The following is an 18,499-nucleotide window of genomic DNA, read 5'->3' on the forward strand; positions in this document are numbered from 1 at the left end:
TGAAGATAGAGAAACTGAAAAAGTCTCCAAAGAAAACTGATTCATTTGTAGAATTCGATCTTTTGTAAAATTTTCATTAAGTATCTTTAGAATTGAAACAAAAACACTTTTTCGAATTGATTCTTCGTGATTATTATTATTTTTTTCTTTACAGTCGATTGTGATAACTGGCAGGAGTGGTGGACTTACGATGGTATCTCTGGTAAGTACGATTAATGCTCTAACTTTATATCAAATCTAATCACTTATATAAATAAATTTACTGGAATTTCAACATTTCGAAACTCAGTCTTCATATAATTCTATTCAGCATGTTTATATATTCAATTCTTTTCATAAAAAACATGTTTCACGACTATAGAGCATAAATCAGACTGAACTTGACGCTCTAAAGCCTCTTGGGGTTTGTCATCTATTCTTTTATACACACAACTTAAGAGAATTTAGAAAGAAAAACTTTATCATAGCCAAATCGACGATCTTGGTGTGAGTTATTTATTGCTAGTATTGATTATCGAACACTCAATCATCTTTCCACTCAATAATTGTTTTTGGTCCACCGAGTAGTTGGTGATTCAGAATAGAATTGAAAGAGAGAGAAACCAATAATAAAAAGAACTTACAAGGAAAGTGGTGAAGATAAAAGACTTATAATGAAAAGATTACAAAAAGAACAATCAAATTATTATGAACTGGAAACTGACGAAGCTACAAGAACAGTGGATAGAAGGTAGAAAGAAGAAAGAATTGATATAATAATAGAGAGAAGATAATGGAGTAGCTGTAGATTGGAAAAAGACAAACTCACAAGAAAAGTGGTGAAGATAAAAGACTTATAAGGAGAAAAATACAAAAAGAACAATCAAATTATTATGAACTGGAAACTGACGAAGCTACAAGAAAAGTGGATAGTAGGTAGAAAGAAGAAAGAATTGATATGAATAATAGAGAGAAGATAATGGAGTAGCTGTATAGGAGGTAAAAAGAAGAAAGTGGATAGAGAGAAGATAGAATAATGAACCAATAAGAAGAAGAAATTAGACGCACTAATTATGGAAATATATGACAACCAAGAGGAAAAGGAAATGTAGATACAAGAAAAGAGATACCTGGAATTGTGGTCAGACAGGTGAAGACGTAGAATACTGGAAGAAGAGACGTTATAAAATTATGATACATTGTGGCATTGGAAATGTTCTTAAGATGATAAACTTGATATGAAGCACTATTAAAAACAACGCGAGTGAGCGTCAACAATTTATGTAGTATCGTAACTATAATTCACCGAGGAAAGAACAAAAAGCATCAACCATACGGGTGCATACGATATAAAATTTTATGCTTAAAAATTTGTATGGGGATCGTGAAAGGCGACATCGGCAGCACTGAAATTGAATCCGCTACGTCGAATGCGAGCTTTTACGATGTACTTTCAAATCGCGAACGATATTATTTGACGTGTTATGCATCTTATATTATTTTTATTCAACCGTGAAAATTGAATAATAGATTCGAAGGGAAATGTTTTGTTTTATTCAGTGAGATTTTACAGTCAATAATAATGTATCTCCCTTTTTATTTTCAATAGACTATAAGACAAAACGTCAATTTCGTTATTTGAAAATCCACTATCCCTCGTATCTTTAGAATCCGTATACGAGAACGGTTTGAAAAGTTTCCGAAACATTTTTATTTTCAATAGACTACAAGACAAAACGTAAATTGCGTTATTTGAAAATCCACTATCCCTCGTATTTTAAGAATCCGTATACGAGAGCGGTCTGAAAAATTTCCGAAACATTTCTATTTTCAATACACTATATGACAAAATGTCAATTCCGTTATTTGAAAATACACTATCCCTCGTATCTTTAGAATCCGTATACGAGAGTGGTCTGAAAAGTTTCCGAAACATTTTTATTTTCAATAGACTATACGACAAAACGTCAATTGCATTATTTGAAAATCCACTATCCCTCGTATCTTTAGAATCTGTATACGAGAGCGGTTTGAAAAGTTTCCGAAACATTTTTATTTTCAATAGACTACAAGACAAAATGTTAATTCCGTTATTTGAAAATCCACTATCCCTCGTATCTTTAGAACCCGTATACGAGAGTGGTCTGAAAAATTTCCGAAACATTTCTATTTTCAATACACTATACGACAAAATGTCAATTCTGTTATTTGAAAATCCACTATCCCTCGTATCTTAAGAATCCGTATACGAGAGCGGTCTGAAAAGTTTTCGAAATATTTTTATTTTCAATAGACTATACGACAAAACGTCAATTGCGTTATTTGAAAATCCACTATCCCTCGTATCTTTAGAACCCGTATACGAGAGCGGTTTGAAAAGATTCCGAAACATTTTTATTTTCAATAGACTACAAGACAAAATGTCAATTCCGGTATTTGAAAATCCACTATCGTTCGTATCTTTGAAATTTGTATACGAGAGCGGTTTGAAAAGTTTCCGAAACATTTTTATTTTCAATAGACTACAAGACAAAACGTAAATTGCGTTATTTGAAAATCCACTATACCCCGTATCTTAAGAATCCGTATACGAGAGCGGTCTGAAAAGTTTTCGAAATATTTTTATTTTCAATAGACTATACGACAAAATGTCAATTTCGGTATTTGAAAATCCACTATCGTTCGTATCTTTGAAATTTGTATACGAGAGCGGTTTGAAAAGTTTCCGAAACATTTTTATTTTCAATAGACTATACGACAAAACGTCAATTAATTGCGTTATTTGAAAATCCACTATCCCTCGTATCTTTAGAATCTGTATACGAGAGCGGTTTGAAAAGTTTCCGAAACATTTCTATTTTCAATAGACTATACGACAAAATGTCAATTCCGTTATTTGAAAATCCAATATCCCTCGTATCTTTAGAATCCGTATACGAGAGTGGTCTGAAAAGTTTCCGAAACATTTCTATTTTCAATAGACTATACGACAAAATGTCAATTCCATTATTTGAAAATCCACTATCCCTCGTATCTTAAGAATCTGTATACGAGAGCGGTCTGAAAAGTTTCGGAAACATATTTCATGTTAGGAAACAAAGTCATAGTAGTATGAGAAAGTGCGTTGCTGTCCTGTTATTTACCACTTTTTTAATGATTATCCATAAACATAATTCCTGGAGTATCTCAAAAAACGGTCGTTATTAATTTTCCAGTCGATCAAACCGTTTTAGGGGAAGATTCTCTGTTTACAACCCACTATCTTCACTATTTTTTACCTTCAATAATATAGTGTACATCTACTTTTATGCATTGATACAAAAAATTATTAATTCGAATGTGCTTTTGATTAAGGAGCGTTCAGAAACTACGTGGTTATATTATACCCCTTTTGGGACCACTCCCTCGCTCCCTTCCCGATTATAAGTGTTTTTGTTTCATTATATATCACTCAAATAAAATCTTTCTCTTTAACAAAATTCCATCTGAAAAAACCTAAGAAGCTTTATCCTTCTCCCCCCTTCACGTGGCTCAGCCACCAATCCCCCCTTCTTGTCCAAACTATGTGATTTATGGATGTTTCATTAGCATATGACAATATCTTTTGCTTTAATTAGATTGTCGTCTAGTATCTTAGGTTATTGATTCGTGTTGACTTCTTCAGGTTGATGTCGGAAAATTTTCGTAGATTCCTTCTAAAAAGGATTGGTATTCATCAAATATATAGAAAATATCTTTACCGACGAGTATAAAACAATATTTCGTTGCCACAGCTTCTTGTTTTATTCCATTTAAAAACAATATTACCTAAAATGTAGATTTTCCATCAAATCTCACCATCATGGGTTCTGTACCACACTCCTTTCAAATCTCTTCAAGTTATCTATTATCAGGAATTAGTATTATGTCTTGATCGCCCTTCCTCGAGCTGTTTTCTTTTTGTCGCGTTTCTTTAAAGAAGGTTTCTTATCTAAATGGTTTCCAAGATATTTAAATCCCGCCCTTTGTGGGATTTTATGCTTGTTTATTGTTACGAAGGGACTGTTTCATCGCCTGTTTGTGAAGGTCATCTTGAATGCGCAATAATTTTAACTATTGCTACAACCTGTATCAATTTGTTGAGATAAATCGTCTGACATTACATTATTAAGTATTTAACTATGGAGTACTCATCTCCAAAAGGATTTAACAATGAAGGAATGAATTTTTTAACCAAAAGTGTGATTAACATCGAGGAATATTCCTTTTCTATTTTCAAGTCTTGCATTATTTTATTTAATATCATTTTTAGTTGCTTGATAGGATTATAAATCTGATGAATGGATCTTAAATATTATTTCATAAACCTACAAATGATTTTACAGATTTGTCTCTTTGAAGACGCAGTTTACACGAATTTTCGTCCATTTTTTATCATTTTCACGTGTCTTTTCAGGTCTACCTCACGTTGACAAAAGTTGTATGGTCCTGGTTCGTATTAACTCCACGGTGTCCCTCGGTTTTGTCCTCAACTACGAACTGTTACAGTTTTCAAAATACGACCAAGATATGATGTCATTCGGCATTTGATATTATGGTCCTTAAAAAGAAAACACAAAAATTTTGGCTTCTCAAAATAGTCATTAACCTTTTTGAATTGTTGGAAAATTTTGAACCACGGAACCGTTTTTTTCAAGTCTGGGATCGGGAAATAAATCGAGGTGGCTAAATCTGGTGATTAGGGTGCATTAGGTAGTAATTCAAACTTTTGGTTATCGCAATAAATGAAGTGTGAGCTGGTGTTTGTTCTTAGACAAATATGGACGATTTTTGCTTAATTTTTTTGCTCAAATGTTGCATAATAATCGCCGATGATAGTTTATAAGCTTTATAATAGATAAAAATAATAATAATAAGAAATATCCCGCTATTTTCTATACGATACCTGTTTCTCTGATTAAAATCTTGCTCTATCCGTCCATTCGAACTTAGTGATGTTCTACGAAAACGTTAATCCAATCACACTTTTCCTTGTAACGCTAACAAGATTTTTCAAACTGGATTTTAATGGAAAGTGAAAACCCTCTGAGCTTGGTCTTGGTGGCGAAAAGTTATGAAAGATATCGATGTTGACAGATCAGGTGGAAACGTTTTAGAGATATTGTCAATATTTCCAATGATAATAATTTCAAAATTTTAAGTTACGAGGCCGATCTACAAAGTAATTTCCTCTTGATTATATAAAAAACCATTACCAGGTAATACAGAGGATCTAGCTAATTCATGGCTAATTTTGGTACATTTGCTACGGGCTTCATTGTAAAATTCGACAGGTATCCATGATGATCCACATCGTTTACTTGATCACTGTTTGACTCATTTTCTGCTTATTGAGATGGGGACAATTCTCTATCTCGTGCTCGTGTTTTTGAGTGGTTTAAGCGCTTTAGAGAGAGCACTGAATATGACCAGCGTCCAGATCGTCCTGTGACTGTTTCACCTCCGGAAACAGTGACCAAAACCAACCAAATTGTTAGTGCACATCGTCGAATGAGCATCCGGATGATTACCGAGGGTGTAAACCCAGATAAAGAGACTCCTGACCAAAGCTCTTGCACAAAGCGTCTGCTCAGATTTCATTGGAAAGTTAGAAAGTTTAGAGAAAGACATGCTTTGAAAGGAATCCGATTGGAGTCGCTCCTCACCAAAGAAGACTTCCAGCATTGTTTCGATCAATGGAAATAACGTATGGAAAGGTGTGTAACGAGGGGATGGGAGTATATTGAAGGGGTGCATTCGAATGTAGAATAATTTTTATAATAAAACCCTAATAACCAGACCTCGTACGTTGTGGTTGTACCTCGTATTCAAGTCAGATATTCGTAATCTGTAGTGTCTTGTTCAAGCGTTTCTATTGACAAACGTCGTCGATGCCATCTGGCGCTTCGACTATAATGGACGTTCACAATTGATTGTGTGTTGTATGCAAAAACAAAAGCTTGTCTATAGAGTCGCCTCTTCGTTTATAATTCCTTACTAATTATTCATGAATGAAAGGACCATTGGAGACAAAAGTCGACAGCTTTGAATTATTATTGGCGTTGATCGGATTCCAATTTATTTTCGACACGGTAATAAAATTTATCGCTACGCAAATATTCTGAGAAAAAGAAAACTAATACGATAATTCTTAAAAAAATCAATATTCGATAATTCATATCTTTTATTTACTCGCAGAAAATGATTCTCGTAAGACGAGTGGATGTTTGGATATATTTAGATCGGGAACTTCTCTGACAGTCCTAGTATTATGATAAACCGAAATAGAATAGAAGTTTTAAGATAAATAAAAGGAATTATTTATAATTGGATATGGATTGATTGTTTTTTAAAATATTTTTTATTAAGATTAATATGCATGCGTTTGAATCAATTTCCATTCCGATTAAGGTACTTCCAAAATATGTAGTTTGAACTCATCAATCGCTTCCAAATAATTCAAACAGCACTTGTATGATAATACGTTATGAGTAGGTCTATTATTAAAAATATCAAATTTAAACTTAAAATTTAAGTAGCATCCCTCGTATGAAGGTCCCACTCACCGAATTTTAGTATTCCACTAAATCTAGGCAGAGTCGGCTCAAGGGTGGGGGCCCGTTTGTAATGTTACTGAATTAATAAATCGCATGAGCTCCCAATTCTTTTTGAGAATTTGATCAAAGCTTTGGAAACATTTGGAACGTGATTAAAATAATGGAATAATGATCGATTTTTTTAAAGAATTAGAAAATTATTCAGTTTTCCAAAATCTCCCGAATTTTCCAGAAACTTAAATGGAAGTTTTCAAATTTACAAAATAAAATAGTAAGAAACACTAGAAAATTTTCAAAATATAATAGAAATTTCCCAGAAATATGTGGAATTTAATCAAATTTTTGATTAACTAGAAAGATGCTGAGCATAAACAAATTTCCAAGAATTCTTGTGAACTTGAGTAGATTTTAAAAAAATTCTTGTTGCGTCAAAAATCATTGAGAAGAATAAAAAATAATATTTTCCATGAAACGAAAGCCTTTTTGTCACATTTTTTTGGTTTAACAACGTAAAATTTCAGTAACATCTCGGAAAGTATTTAATTAAAAATATATGTCGTGGGAAAGCGACAAATTCGTCCAAATTAATTTCCGCAATTAATCAAAAAGCATAGTTGCACATTTCATTGTCTTGAATTCTACGTCCGCTTTATAAGTTGACATAGAATAAAATAGCCCTAATAGGGGCCAATTTTCACAATTCTATACACATTGATGATGTCCTACTTCGGAAAATAGAATGTTGTATACAAACATGTCAAAATTTTTGGGTTTTTTGAGATAATATTTGAAAATACATTTTTATATCGGAAAAGCCACGAATTTTTATGTTTTGTCCTAAAAAGTCAAAAATCATGTTAGTTTCCGGATCAATTGTTTTATGGAAAACTCAATTTACATGATTTTCCCTCAATGTTCTTTCTATAATATTGTTTTTTTCCGAACAACTAATTCCTTTTACAAATTCCTGGTATTTAAAAAAATATTTCTACAGAGATTTGATAGAATTTGACACCAATTTTTTGTCTATTTTCGGAGCGAAAGGATCCATTTTGATTTCTGAAATTTTGTAGTTGATAGAGTTGTTGTAATTTTTTTATGATACTACCAACGTTTTTCTGCGTATTTTCTTGTATTACAACGTTGCCATCATACAACTATACATTATATAAATTTATTTATTGTAGTTTTCCCAAAACAAATATACTTCATTATTAACCTCGTATATTTCTCACAAATATCAAACTGATAGAGCCTAATAAGAAAAGTCACTTAGACACATGTTTTGTCAATCGATTCTTCTCAAAAATAAAACGATATCTCGAATAGTTTCGAAAATATCGAATTATTTCCGTAGCTTTATAGATTTTATAAATTTATATATTGTAGTTTTCACAAAATAAATATACTTCATTATTAACCTCGTATATTTCTCACAAATATCAATCTAATAGAGCCTAATAAGAAAAGTCACTCAGATACACGTTTTGTCAATCGATTCTTGTCAAAAATAAAACGATATCTCGAATAGTTTTGAAAATATCCAGTGATTTACGTTGCCCTATAGATTTTATAAATTTATATATTGTAGTTTTCACAAAATAAATATACTTCAATTTTAACCTCGTATATTTTCCACAAATATCAAACTGATAGAGCCTAATAAGAAAAGTCACTTAAGCACACGTTTTGTCAATCGATTCTTCTCAAAAATAAAACGATATCTCGAATAGTTTCGAAAATATCAAATTATTTCCGTAGCTTTATGGATTTTATAAATTTATATATTGTAGTTTTCACAAAATAAATATACTTCATTATTAACCTCGTATATTTCCCACAAATATCAAACTGATAGAGCTTATTGAGAAAAGTCACTTAGACAGTTGTTTTGTAAATAGATTCTTCTAAAAAATAAAACGATATCTGGAATAGTTTCGAAAATATCGAATTGTTTACGTTGCTTTATAGATTTTATAAATTTATATATTGTAGTTTTCACAAAATAGATATACTTCAATTTTAACCTCGTATATTTCCCACAAATATCAAACTGCTAGAGCCTAATAAGAAAAGTCACTTAAGCACACGTTTTGTCAATCGATTCTTGTCAAAAATAAAACGATATCTCGAATGGTTTCGAAAATATCGAATTATTTATTCAAGCATGTCAAATTTTTTTTAAATTTCTGGATTTTTCGACATAATATTTGCAAATAAATGTTTATAACGAGAGTATGCGAAAAATTCGAAAATCATAGTTCAAGGAGTTCAAGTTTTTTTGATGGAATTTTTGTGAGCACTATAATAATTAAAAAGATATTTGAAAAAATTCACCAGCGAAAATAAAAAATAATGTCACCACACATTTACATTGATTTAAGTACAAGAGTGTAGCTACATAGAGGACGATTTAGGATGCATTCCGAGGTTTTATTGAATTTCTCTAAAGGAGTGGGAGGAGAACAAAAACTCGTATGTTAGTTCAAAACCTACTCTTAAGTGGTCGATAAAATGATTCAAAAAATTTGTTAAACGTTTTTTTTTTTCAACTTCTTCTGCATATACATTTTGTAGTAACCAATTTCCATGTAACTTTTTGCTTTATTACGGTACTGGATGTTGTTTGGGGGCACGTTCCGATGACGATATCGTTTACGTTGATGGTATCACGAGCCGATGATCTGCGTTATTTCCACAATAACACGTTTTGATTAGCCGCTACACTAATAAACAAACCCACCTACCTATGTGAGATATATACGCGTTTCACATGCAACAACGCGTATTTTACCTTGTAGATTTGATAGATTTCGAGATTGGATTCAAATTGTATATCGACCTACTCTATTCCGGTACATAAAAATAACATTTTATACCGGAAGTAGACAAAAAAAAACCACTCAAAGAAAACTCACAATCTCCGTTCCATGTCTATCTATCCACATAGTTTTTTTTTCTCTTCAACCCCTAATCGATAAAGAGATTTTTTTTAATTATAAATAAAGTTTGAACCGTCAAGAATGTTGATTAAAATCTTGAAAAAACTGTGAGGTAGTGAAGCTGCAGATGACGAAATTCTAAACACCACTAGCTACAATTGGAACATGAAAGCACCTTTGGAGTTTCCGAAAACAACGAAGATATAGGCCGAAAGTTTTCCTACTGGAAAACGTGATATTGTCCAAGAAATCACGTCACTTTCCATTTATTATTTTCTGATGAAATTTCACTCGAATTACCATTTTGTCAAACCACAAATAAATATTTAGTATAAAAAGAAACCAGTGGAAGTAACTGATTTTATTGTTTTCAAATCACTTGATGAAAATGAACAAACTCCTAACATGATATATTTCGAGCAATACTCAGCAAGAAATGATTTTCCGGTCATCCATCAACTTTGAGGTTTGACAAACCTGGTGTTATATATACTTGTAGGCAAGAAGATTCCGCAGCTGCAACTTCATTCATTTTTATTGAATTTATAGACAATTCTTGAAATGTTCATGAATTGGTGAGATAAAAAAGAGGTGTTTGTTGTTATTTTTCTAGCACCCAATAATACTAGTCTCTTAGACACCATGCTGTATGGTTTGTACAAGATTTCTTTGGTTTATTCCTTCTTCTATGTTGATGTTTTCATCATCCATTATCTTCCAGTCCTAATCCTTCTTTCATCCTTCCTTCCTCGTTGTTTACATTTTATATTGTTTCATAAATTGTCCCAAACTTCTGTTTGTTGTAAATTTTCCCATATTAATTTCCTCAGACATTGTCAAATGCTTTTTGAATGTCCTTATACAACCAAGGTATACTTTAGAGCCAAAACAACGAGATTATGGTGATTAGCAACATAGTAGAGTAGTGCTCACATTTTGAAGAGGCTTGACGAGTACCAAACACCAGGAAAAAAGAATAGAAATGAAAAAATGATGTTAAAGTTGTAATTTTAATGATAAAAAATTTGTCACTCCACCAAAGATGCTAGAAGAATGCTAAACGGCATTTGAAGACCCCTTTGCATGATAAAATTTAATTTCATTCAAAACAACTGCTTGATTTGCATACTCTAAATAATAGAAACTAATCACTGGCTCTAATTCTTCTTCTTTTTCTTCTTACCGTTAATTTTGTGTTCATCATCTTAATATTCACGCCTTTTGATTTTTATTTCTTCTTCTATGTTTCCCAAATTGCCACAAACTTCTTTTTTGTTGCAAACTTTCCCTTATTGATTTCCTCAGACATTGTCAAATGCTTTTTGAATGTCCTTATACAACCAAGGTATACTTTAGAGCCAAAACAACGAGATTATGGTGATTAGCAACATAGTAGAGTAGTGCTCACATTTTGAAGAGGCTTGACGAGTACCAAACACCAGGAAAAAAGAAGAGAAATGAAAAAATGATGTTAAAGTCGTAATTTTATTGATAAAACAATTTTTCACCCCCCCAAAGATGCTAGAAGAATGCTAAACGGCATTTGAAGACCCCTTTGCATGATAAAATTTAATTTCATTCAAAACAACTGCTTGATTTGCATAGTCTAAATAATAGAAACTAATCACTGGCTCTAATTCTTCTTCTTTTTCTTCTTACCGTTAATTTTGTGTTCATCATCTTAATATTCACGCCTTTTGATTTTTATTTCTTCTTCTATGTTTCCCAAATTGCCACAAACTTCTTTTTTGTTGCAAACTTTCCCTTATTGATTTCCTCAGACATTGTCAAATGCTTTTTGAATGTCCTTATACAACCAAGGTATACTTTAGAGCCAAAACAACGAGATTATGGTGATTAGCAACATAGTAGAGTAGTGCTCACATTTTGAAGAGGCTTGACGAGTACCAAACACCAGGAAAAAAGAATAGAAATGAAAAAATGATGTTAAAGTTGTAATTTTAATGATAAAAAATTTGTCACTCCACCAAAGATGCTAGAAGAATGCTAAACGGCATTTGAAGACCCCTTTGCATCATAAAATTTAATTTCATTCAAAACAACTGCTTGATTTGCATACTCTAAATAATAGAAACTAATCACTGGCTCTAATTCTTCTTCTTTTTCTTCTTACCGTTAATTTTGTGTTCATCATCTTAATATTCACGCCTTTTGATTTTTATTTCTTCTTCTATGTTTCCCAAATTGCCACAAACTTCTTTTTTGTTGCAAACTTTCCCTTATTGATTTCCTCAGACATTGTCAAATGCTTTTTGAATGTCCTTATACAACCAAGGTATACTTTAGAGCCAAAACAACGAGATTATGGTGATTAGCAACATAGTAGAGTAGTGCTCACATTTTGAAGAGGCTTGACGAGTACCAAACACCAGGAAAAAAGAATAGAAATGAAAAAATGATGTTAAAGTTGTAATTTTAATGATAAAAAATTTGTCACTCCACCAAAGATGCTAGAAGAATGCTAAACGGCATTTGAAGACCCCTTTGCATCATAAAATTTAATTTCATTCAAAACAACTGCTTGATTTGCATACTCTAAATAATAGAAACTAATCACTGGCTCTAATTCTTCTTCTTTTTCTTCTTACCGTTAATTTTGTGTTCATCATCTTAATATTCACGCCTTTTGATTTTTATTTCTTCTTCTATGTTTCCCAAATTGCCACAAACTTCTTTTTTGTTGCAAACTTTCCCTTATTGATTTCCTCAGACATTGTCAAATGCTTTTTGAATGTCCTTATACAACCAAGGTATACTTTAGAGCCAAAACAACGAGATTATGGTGATTAGCAACATAGTAGAGTAGTGCTCACATTTTGAAGAGGCTTGACGAGTACCAAACACCAGGAAAAAAGAATAGAAATGAAAAAATGATGTTAAAGTCGTAATTTTATTGATAAAACAATTTTTCACCCCCCCAAAGATGCTAGAAGAATGCTAAACGGCATTTGAAGACCCGTTTGCATGATAAAATTTAATTTCATTCAAAACAACTGCTTGATTTGCATACTCTAAATAATAGAAACTAATCACTGGCTCTAATTCTTCTTCTTTTTCTTCTTACCGTTAATTTTGTGTTCATCATCTTAATATTCACGCCTTTTGATTTTTATTTCTTCTTCTATGTTTCTCAAATTGTCCCAAACTTCTTTTTTGTTGCAAACTTTCCCTTATTGATTTCCTCAGACATTGTCAAATGCTTTTTGAATGTCCTTATACAACCAAGGTATACTTTAGAGCCAAAACAACGAGATTATGGTGATTAGCAACATAGTCGAGTAGTGCTCACATTTTGAAGAGGCTTAACGAGTACCAAACACCAGGAAAAAAGAAGAGAAATGAAAAAATTATGTTAAAGTCGTAATTTTATTGATAAAACAATTTGTCGTCCTACCAAAGATGCTAGAAGAATGCTAAACGGCATTTGAAGACCCGTTTGCATGATAAAATTTAATTTCATCAAAACAACTGCTTGATTTGCATACTCTAAATAATAGAAACTAATCACTGGCTCTAATTCTTCTTCTTTTTCTTCTTACCGTTAATTTTGTGTTCATCATCTTAATATTCACGCCTTTTGATTTTTATTTCTTCTTCTATGTTTCCCAAATTGCCACAAACTTCTTTTTTGTTGCAAACTTTCCCTTATTGATTTCCTCAGACATTGTCAAATGCTTTTTGAATGTCCTTATACAACCAAGGTATACTTTAGAGCCAAAACAACGAGATTATGGTGATTAGCAACATAGTAGAGTAGTGCTCACATTTTGAAGAGGCTTGACGAGTACCAAACACCAGGAAAAAAGAATAGAAATGAAAAAATGATGTTAAAGTTGTAATTTTAATGATAAAAAATTTGTCACTCCACCAAAGATGCTAGAAGAATGCTAAACGGCATTTGAAGACCCCTTTGCATCATAAAATTTAATTTCATTCAAAACAACTGCTTGATTTGCATACTCTAAATAATAGAAACTAATCACTGGCTCTAATTCTTCTTCTTTTTCTTCTTACCGTTAATTTTGTGTTCATCATCTTAATATTCACGCCTTTTGATTTTTATTTCTTCTTCTATGTTTCCCAAATTGCCACAAACTTCTTTTTTGTTGCAAACTTTCCCTTATTGATTTCCTCAGACATTGTCAAATGCTTTTTGAATGTCCTTATACAACCAAGGTATACTTTAGAGCCAAAACAACGAGATTATGGTGATTAGCAACATAGTAGAGTAGTGCTCACATTTTGAAGAGGCTTGACGAATACCAAACACCAGGAAAAAAGAATAGAAATGAAAAAATGATGTTAAAGTCGTAATTTTATTGATAAAACAATTTTTCACCCCCCCAAAGATGCTAGAAGAATGCTAAACGGCATTTGAAGACCCCTTTGCATGATAAAATTTAATTTCATTCAAAACAACTGCTTGATTTGCATACTCTAAATAATAGAAACTAATCACTGGCTCTAATTCTTCTTCTTTTTCTTCTTACCGTTAATTTTGTGTTCATCATCTTAATATTCACGCCTTTTGATTTTTATTTCTTCTTCTATGTTTCCCAAATTGCCACAAACTTCTTTTTTGTTGCAAACTTTCCCTTATTGATTTCCTCAGACATTGTCAAATGCTTTTTGAATGTCCTTATACAACCAAGGTATACTTTAGAGCCAAAACAACGAGATTATGGTGATTAGCAACATAGTAGAGTAGTGCTCACATTTTGAAGAGGCTTGACGAGTACCAAACACCAGGAAAAAAGAATAGAAATGAAAAAATGATGTTAAAGTTGTAATTTTAATGATAAAAAATTTGTCACTCCACCAAAGATGCTAGAAGAATGCTAAACGGCATTTGAAGACCCCTTTGCATCATAAAATTTAATTTCATTCAAAACAACTGCTTGATTTGCATACTCTAAATAATAGAAACTAATCACTGGCTCTAATTCTTCTTCTTTTTCTTCTTACCGTTAATTTTGTGTTCATCATCTTAATATTCACGCCTTTTGATTTTTATTTCTTCTTCTATGTTTCCCAAATTGCCACAAACTTCTTTTTTGTTGCAAACTTTCCCTTATTGATTTCCTCAGACATTGTCAAATGCTTTTTGAATGTCCTTATACAACCAAGGTATACTTTAGAGCCAAAACAACGAGATTATGGTGATTAGCAACATAGTAGAGTAGTGCTCACATTTTGAAGAGGCTTGACGAATACCAAACACCAGGAAAAAAGAATAGAAATGAAAAAATGATGTTAAAGTCGTAATTTTATTGATAAAACAATTTTTCACCCCCCCAAAGATGCTAGAAGAATGCTAAACGGCATTTGAAGACCCCTTTGCATGATAAAATTTAATTTCATTCAAAACAACTGCTTGATTTGCATACTCTAAATAATAGAAACTAATCACTGGCTCTAATTCTTCTTCTTTTTCTTCTTACCGTTAATTTTGTGTTCATCATCTTAATATTCACGCCTTTTGATATTTATTTCTTCTTCTATGTTTCTCAAATTGTCCCAAACTTCTTTTTTGTTGCAAACTTTCCCTTATTGATTTCCTCAGACATTGTCAAATGCTTTTTGAATGTCCTTATACAACCAAGGTATACTTTAGAGCCAAAACAACGAGATTATGGTGATTAGCAACATAGTAGAGTAGTGCTCACATTTTGAAGAGGCTTGACGAGTACGAAACACCAGGAAAAAAGAAGAGAAATGAAAAAATGATGTTAAAGTCGTAATTTTATTGATAAAACAATTTTTCACCCCCCCCAAAGATGCTAGAAGAATGCTAAACGGCATTTGAAGACCCGTTTGCATGATAAAATTTAATTTCATTCAAAACAACTGCTTGATTTGCATACTCTAAATAATAGAAACTAATCACTGGCTCTAATTCTTCTTCTTTTTCTTCTTACCGTTAATTTTGTGTTCATCATCTTAATATTCACGCCTTTTGATTTTTATTTCTTCTTCTATGTTTCTCAAATTGTCCCAAACTTCTTTTTTGTTGCAAACTTTCCCTTATTGATTTCCTCAGACATTGTCAAATGCTTTTTGAATGTCCTTATACAACCAAGGTATACTTTAGAGCCAAAACAACGAGATTATGGTGATTAGCAACATAGTAGAGTAGTGCTCACATTTTGAAGAGGCTTGACGAGTACCAAACACCAGGAAAAAAGAATAGAAATGAAAAAATGATGTTAAAGTTGTAATTTTAATGATAAATAATTTGTCACTCCACCAAAGATGCTAGAAGAATGCTAAACGGCATTTGAAGACCCCTTTCTTCCAAATTTTTTAGCATTATTGATTTATTTTCGTAGTCTGCTGGTTTTCCTTCTTTTAGTTTGTGTACTGTGTTCGTATGGATTATTCGTTTTCTATCGATGGTTTTTATCTTGAATTTCCAGTTGTTTCTCTTCTTCTATATCCTTATTCCTTAGCTTGTCTCGTAGTTTAATGAATTTGAAAGCAAAAACTTCTCGAATCGCGTTCTTATTGTCTCAATAACTCTAAGGAGTTGTTTCTTGAGTTCACCCCAGTTTGGTGAACACAAAAAGATTTTCTAATTATATAGTCAAACTGTAACAAAGAACGAAATGTTTTATTAGAGGACTCGCAATACAACAAAGGTGCGTGGTGGAGATTCTAAAATAGTTCCTTCCGAAAGTTTGGAGAGGCAAATCAAATAAGAGCCGTCAGGTCTGTCAAAAGCACGCGTTCACCTCATATAATATGCATAAACAGAGAAGGACCGTTGTCCGTCGTTTTCTCCTATATTATTCGAGAAGGAACAGTGAGTCCGTACGCCATCTGGATTTTGTCATGTAAATTAACTGATTGCATCCTAATTCAGTTTCCGTATTTGTATGGATCTTGCATAACATCAATTTATACGAGTGGAATTACAAGTATTTCGTTCCTATCTATAATATTCAATTGACGTATGACAGTTGACAGTTTAATACTTGATAAAATGACAACTAGAAGTAGTACGAGTTTGAATATCGAAAAATGTAAGAGAAAATATGAAAGAAACGAAAATTTTTATACTTTCTATACTTAATTTAATGTAAAAAGTTTTGTATAATTCATTCGAAACCAAGCAATTCATATCAATATCACGACAAACTGTTAAAACTGTAAAATAGTTGAGGATTTGTTGAATACCTCCCCTCGTAAACCATGTGGTTTAGTTCTGGATGTAAATTTGAATGTCGAATTGCCTGATGCGTCGTTTCAAATACAAGTTTTAGGACGTCCGGATCCAATTTTGATATGCGGTTAATTCCCTCGAAAATACCTATAGAAGTAATTTGATTTCGTGACTTGATATTGTTTTTTCGTGCCACGTGAATTTCTTCGAGTTATATCGTGAAACTACCTGTAAGGATCTGCAAGCAATTGAATGTGTTTTGATCATTTGACCAAAGGGATTATAATTTCATTCGTATATTAAAATTATAGATCATTTCACTATTTAATTATTATACATCCATAAAACCACAAGAAAATTTTGTTATTAATAAAATCCCAGATACTTAATAGCAATAGAAACGAAATTTTGAAGCCTTACCAAACATTAATTTGAAAACAAATTATTAAGTTGGATTTTTACAACTATTAGGTCACGAACCAGCGATAAAAACTTAAAACTGTGGAATTTTGTTAATCAACGTCGATTTTCATCTTTTAGGGGTGCAAACCACCCTTTATTGTTAAAAATTTGAAAGTCTTAGACGTTTAAATGAATTATTCGTAGATCTGTTGGTATTCTAGAACAAGTTTATTATTAATTGGACTCGTACAACCCCTCCAAAGACCATCCTCTGAGGGTAGTAATATTGAAATCTTTTTTTATTGTTATAATCTCGATTTTCATGAAAATTTGAATTCAATCTCTATTTACCACCTCTATTTACATTTTGAAAAAACTTTTATGATCAATCAGTTTCATGCAACCCCTCCAAATCAGCCCCTAATCATATGAAAAGTTAAAAAATAATCTGAACGGTTCTTTTATAATTAAAAATTATTTAAAACTGTATTTATAAATTTCAAAATGGCAGCTCGATTGTACGCTCTACGTTTCTCTTTTACCATTGCTCCAAAATTCGTGCTCCGGAATTTTGAAAAACAAGTTTTTCGACATCAACTCGCTCAATTTTCAAGCTAGAAACTTTTTTAAAAGAGCATTTTATAGAGAATTATAATTACTTCGACGTTATATCAATTAAAACTTTTTTCAACTTCGATTCCGGTTTCGAAAAAGGGTTGCAACTCAAACGGGTTGCATAAGCCACATTTGGTAAGCGAATGCAAACTTTGAATTTATGTATCTTCTTCAATTTTTATGATACATAGATTTGAAAAAGCTCAAAATTTGTAGCATGAAAAACTCTATATTCAATATATGAAACATTTTCTCATAACATGAATAGCTTTTGGTTCATTTAAGAAAAAGTCATTTTTTTTCAAGATTACGAAAATACAGTATTCGATTTAATCAAATATTTTTTCTAAAACAAGCAATCAAAACTAGTTAAATCACTTGGATCATATCAATAATACTTGAAGTAAGTTAATTGCGAGAGGATTACGATTAATTTCAATTAGGGTGGTAATGGCGAGGGTATAATTAATAAATTTTTTCAAAAAAGAGAAAAGGTGAAAATTAAATTTTTGTTATAAATCAGTCAATTCTTACGCAAAAGACTTTAGACAGTGCTCATTTTAAATGTTTTTTTATGTGCTTTGAAAAAGATTTTTGAGATATTTTCAAAAATTTCATAAATTTCAAGTTATTTGAGGATAAAGGGGTTCCCAAAATTAGCTATTTTTCAATCAGCAATAACTAGAATCTCTTTGTTTTTTTTAATAGCTGAATTTTTGTTTTTGATGATATTGCTTAAAAAATGGAAACTTTTGTAGTTATTCATGAAAAACGTTGAGTTTATTCAATGAAAAATGAGTTTC

At 31.7% G+C, this 18,499-nt stretch overlaps 1 protein-coding gene across 2 annotated transcripts in view; it reads left to right on the top strand.

Moving 5' to 3' along the window:
• The window catches only part of LOC130447365 (carbonic anhydrase-related protein 10), a 177,240-nt gene that overhangs the window by 36,164 nt on the left and 122,577 nt on the right, over positions 1 to 18,499 (top strand). For both annotated transcript variants that reach the window (XR_008910238.1, XM_056784149.1), the window contains exon 2: positions 155 to 202. Coding sequence is in view for 1 of the 2 variants with exons in the window: in XM_056784149.1 (XP_056640127.1) it covers positions 155 to 202 (48 nt within the window). In the remaining variant the exon portion in view is untranslated. The remainder of the gene's footprint in view (positions 1 to 154; positions 203 to 18,499) is intronic.

The sequence above is a fragment of the Diorhabda sublineata genome, chromosome 8, assembly GCF_026230105.1.
Source record: "Diorhabda sublineata isolate icDioSubl1.1 chromosome 8, icDioSubl1.1, whole genome shotgun sequence".
Lineage (NCBI taxonomy): Eukaryota > Metazoa > Arthropoda > Insecta > Coleoptera > Chrysomelidae > Diorhabda > Diorhabda sublineata.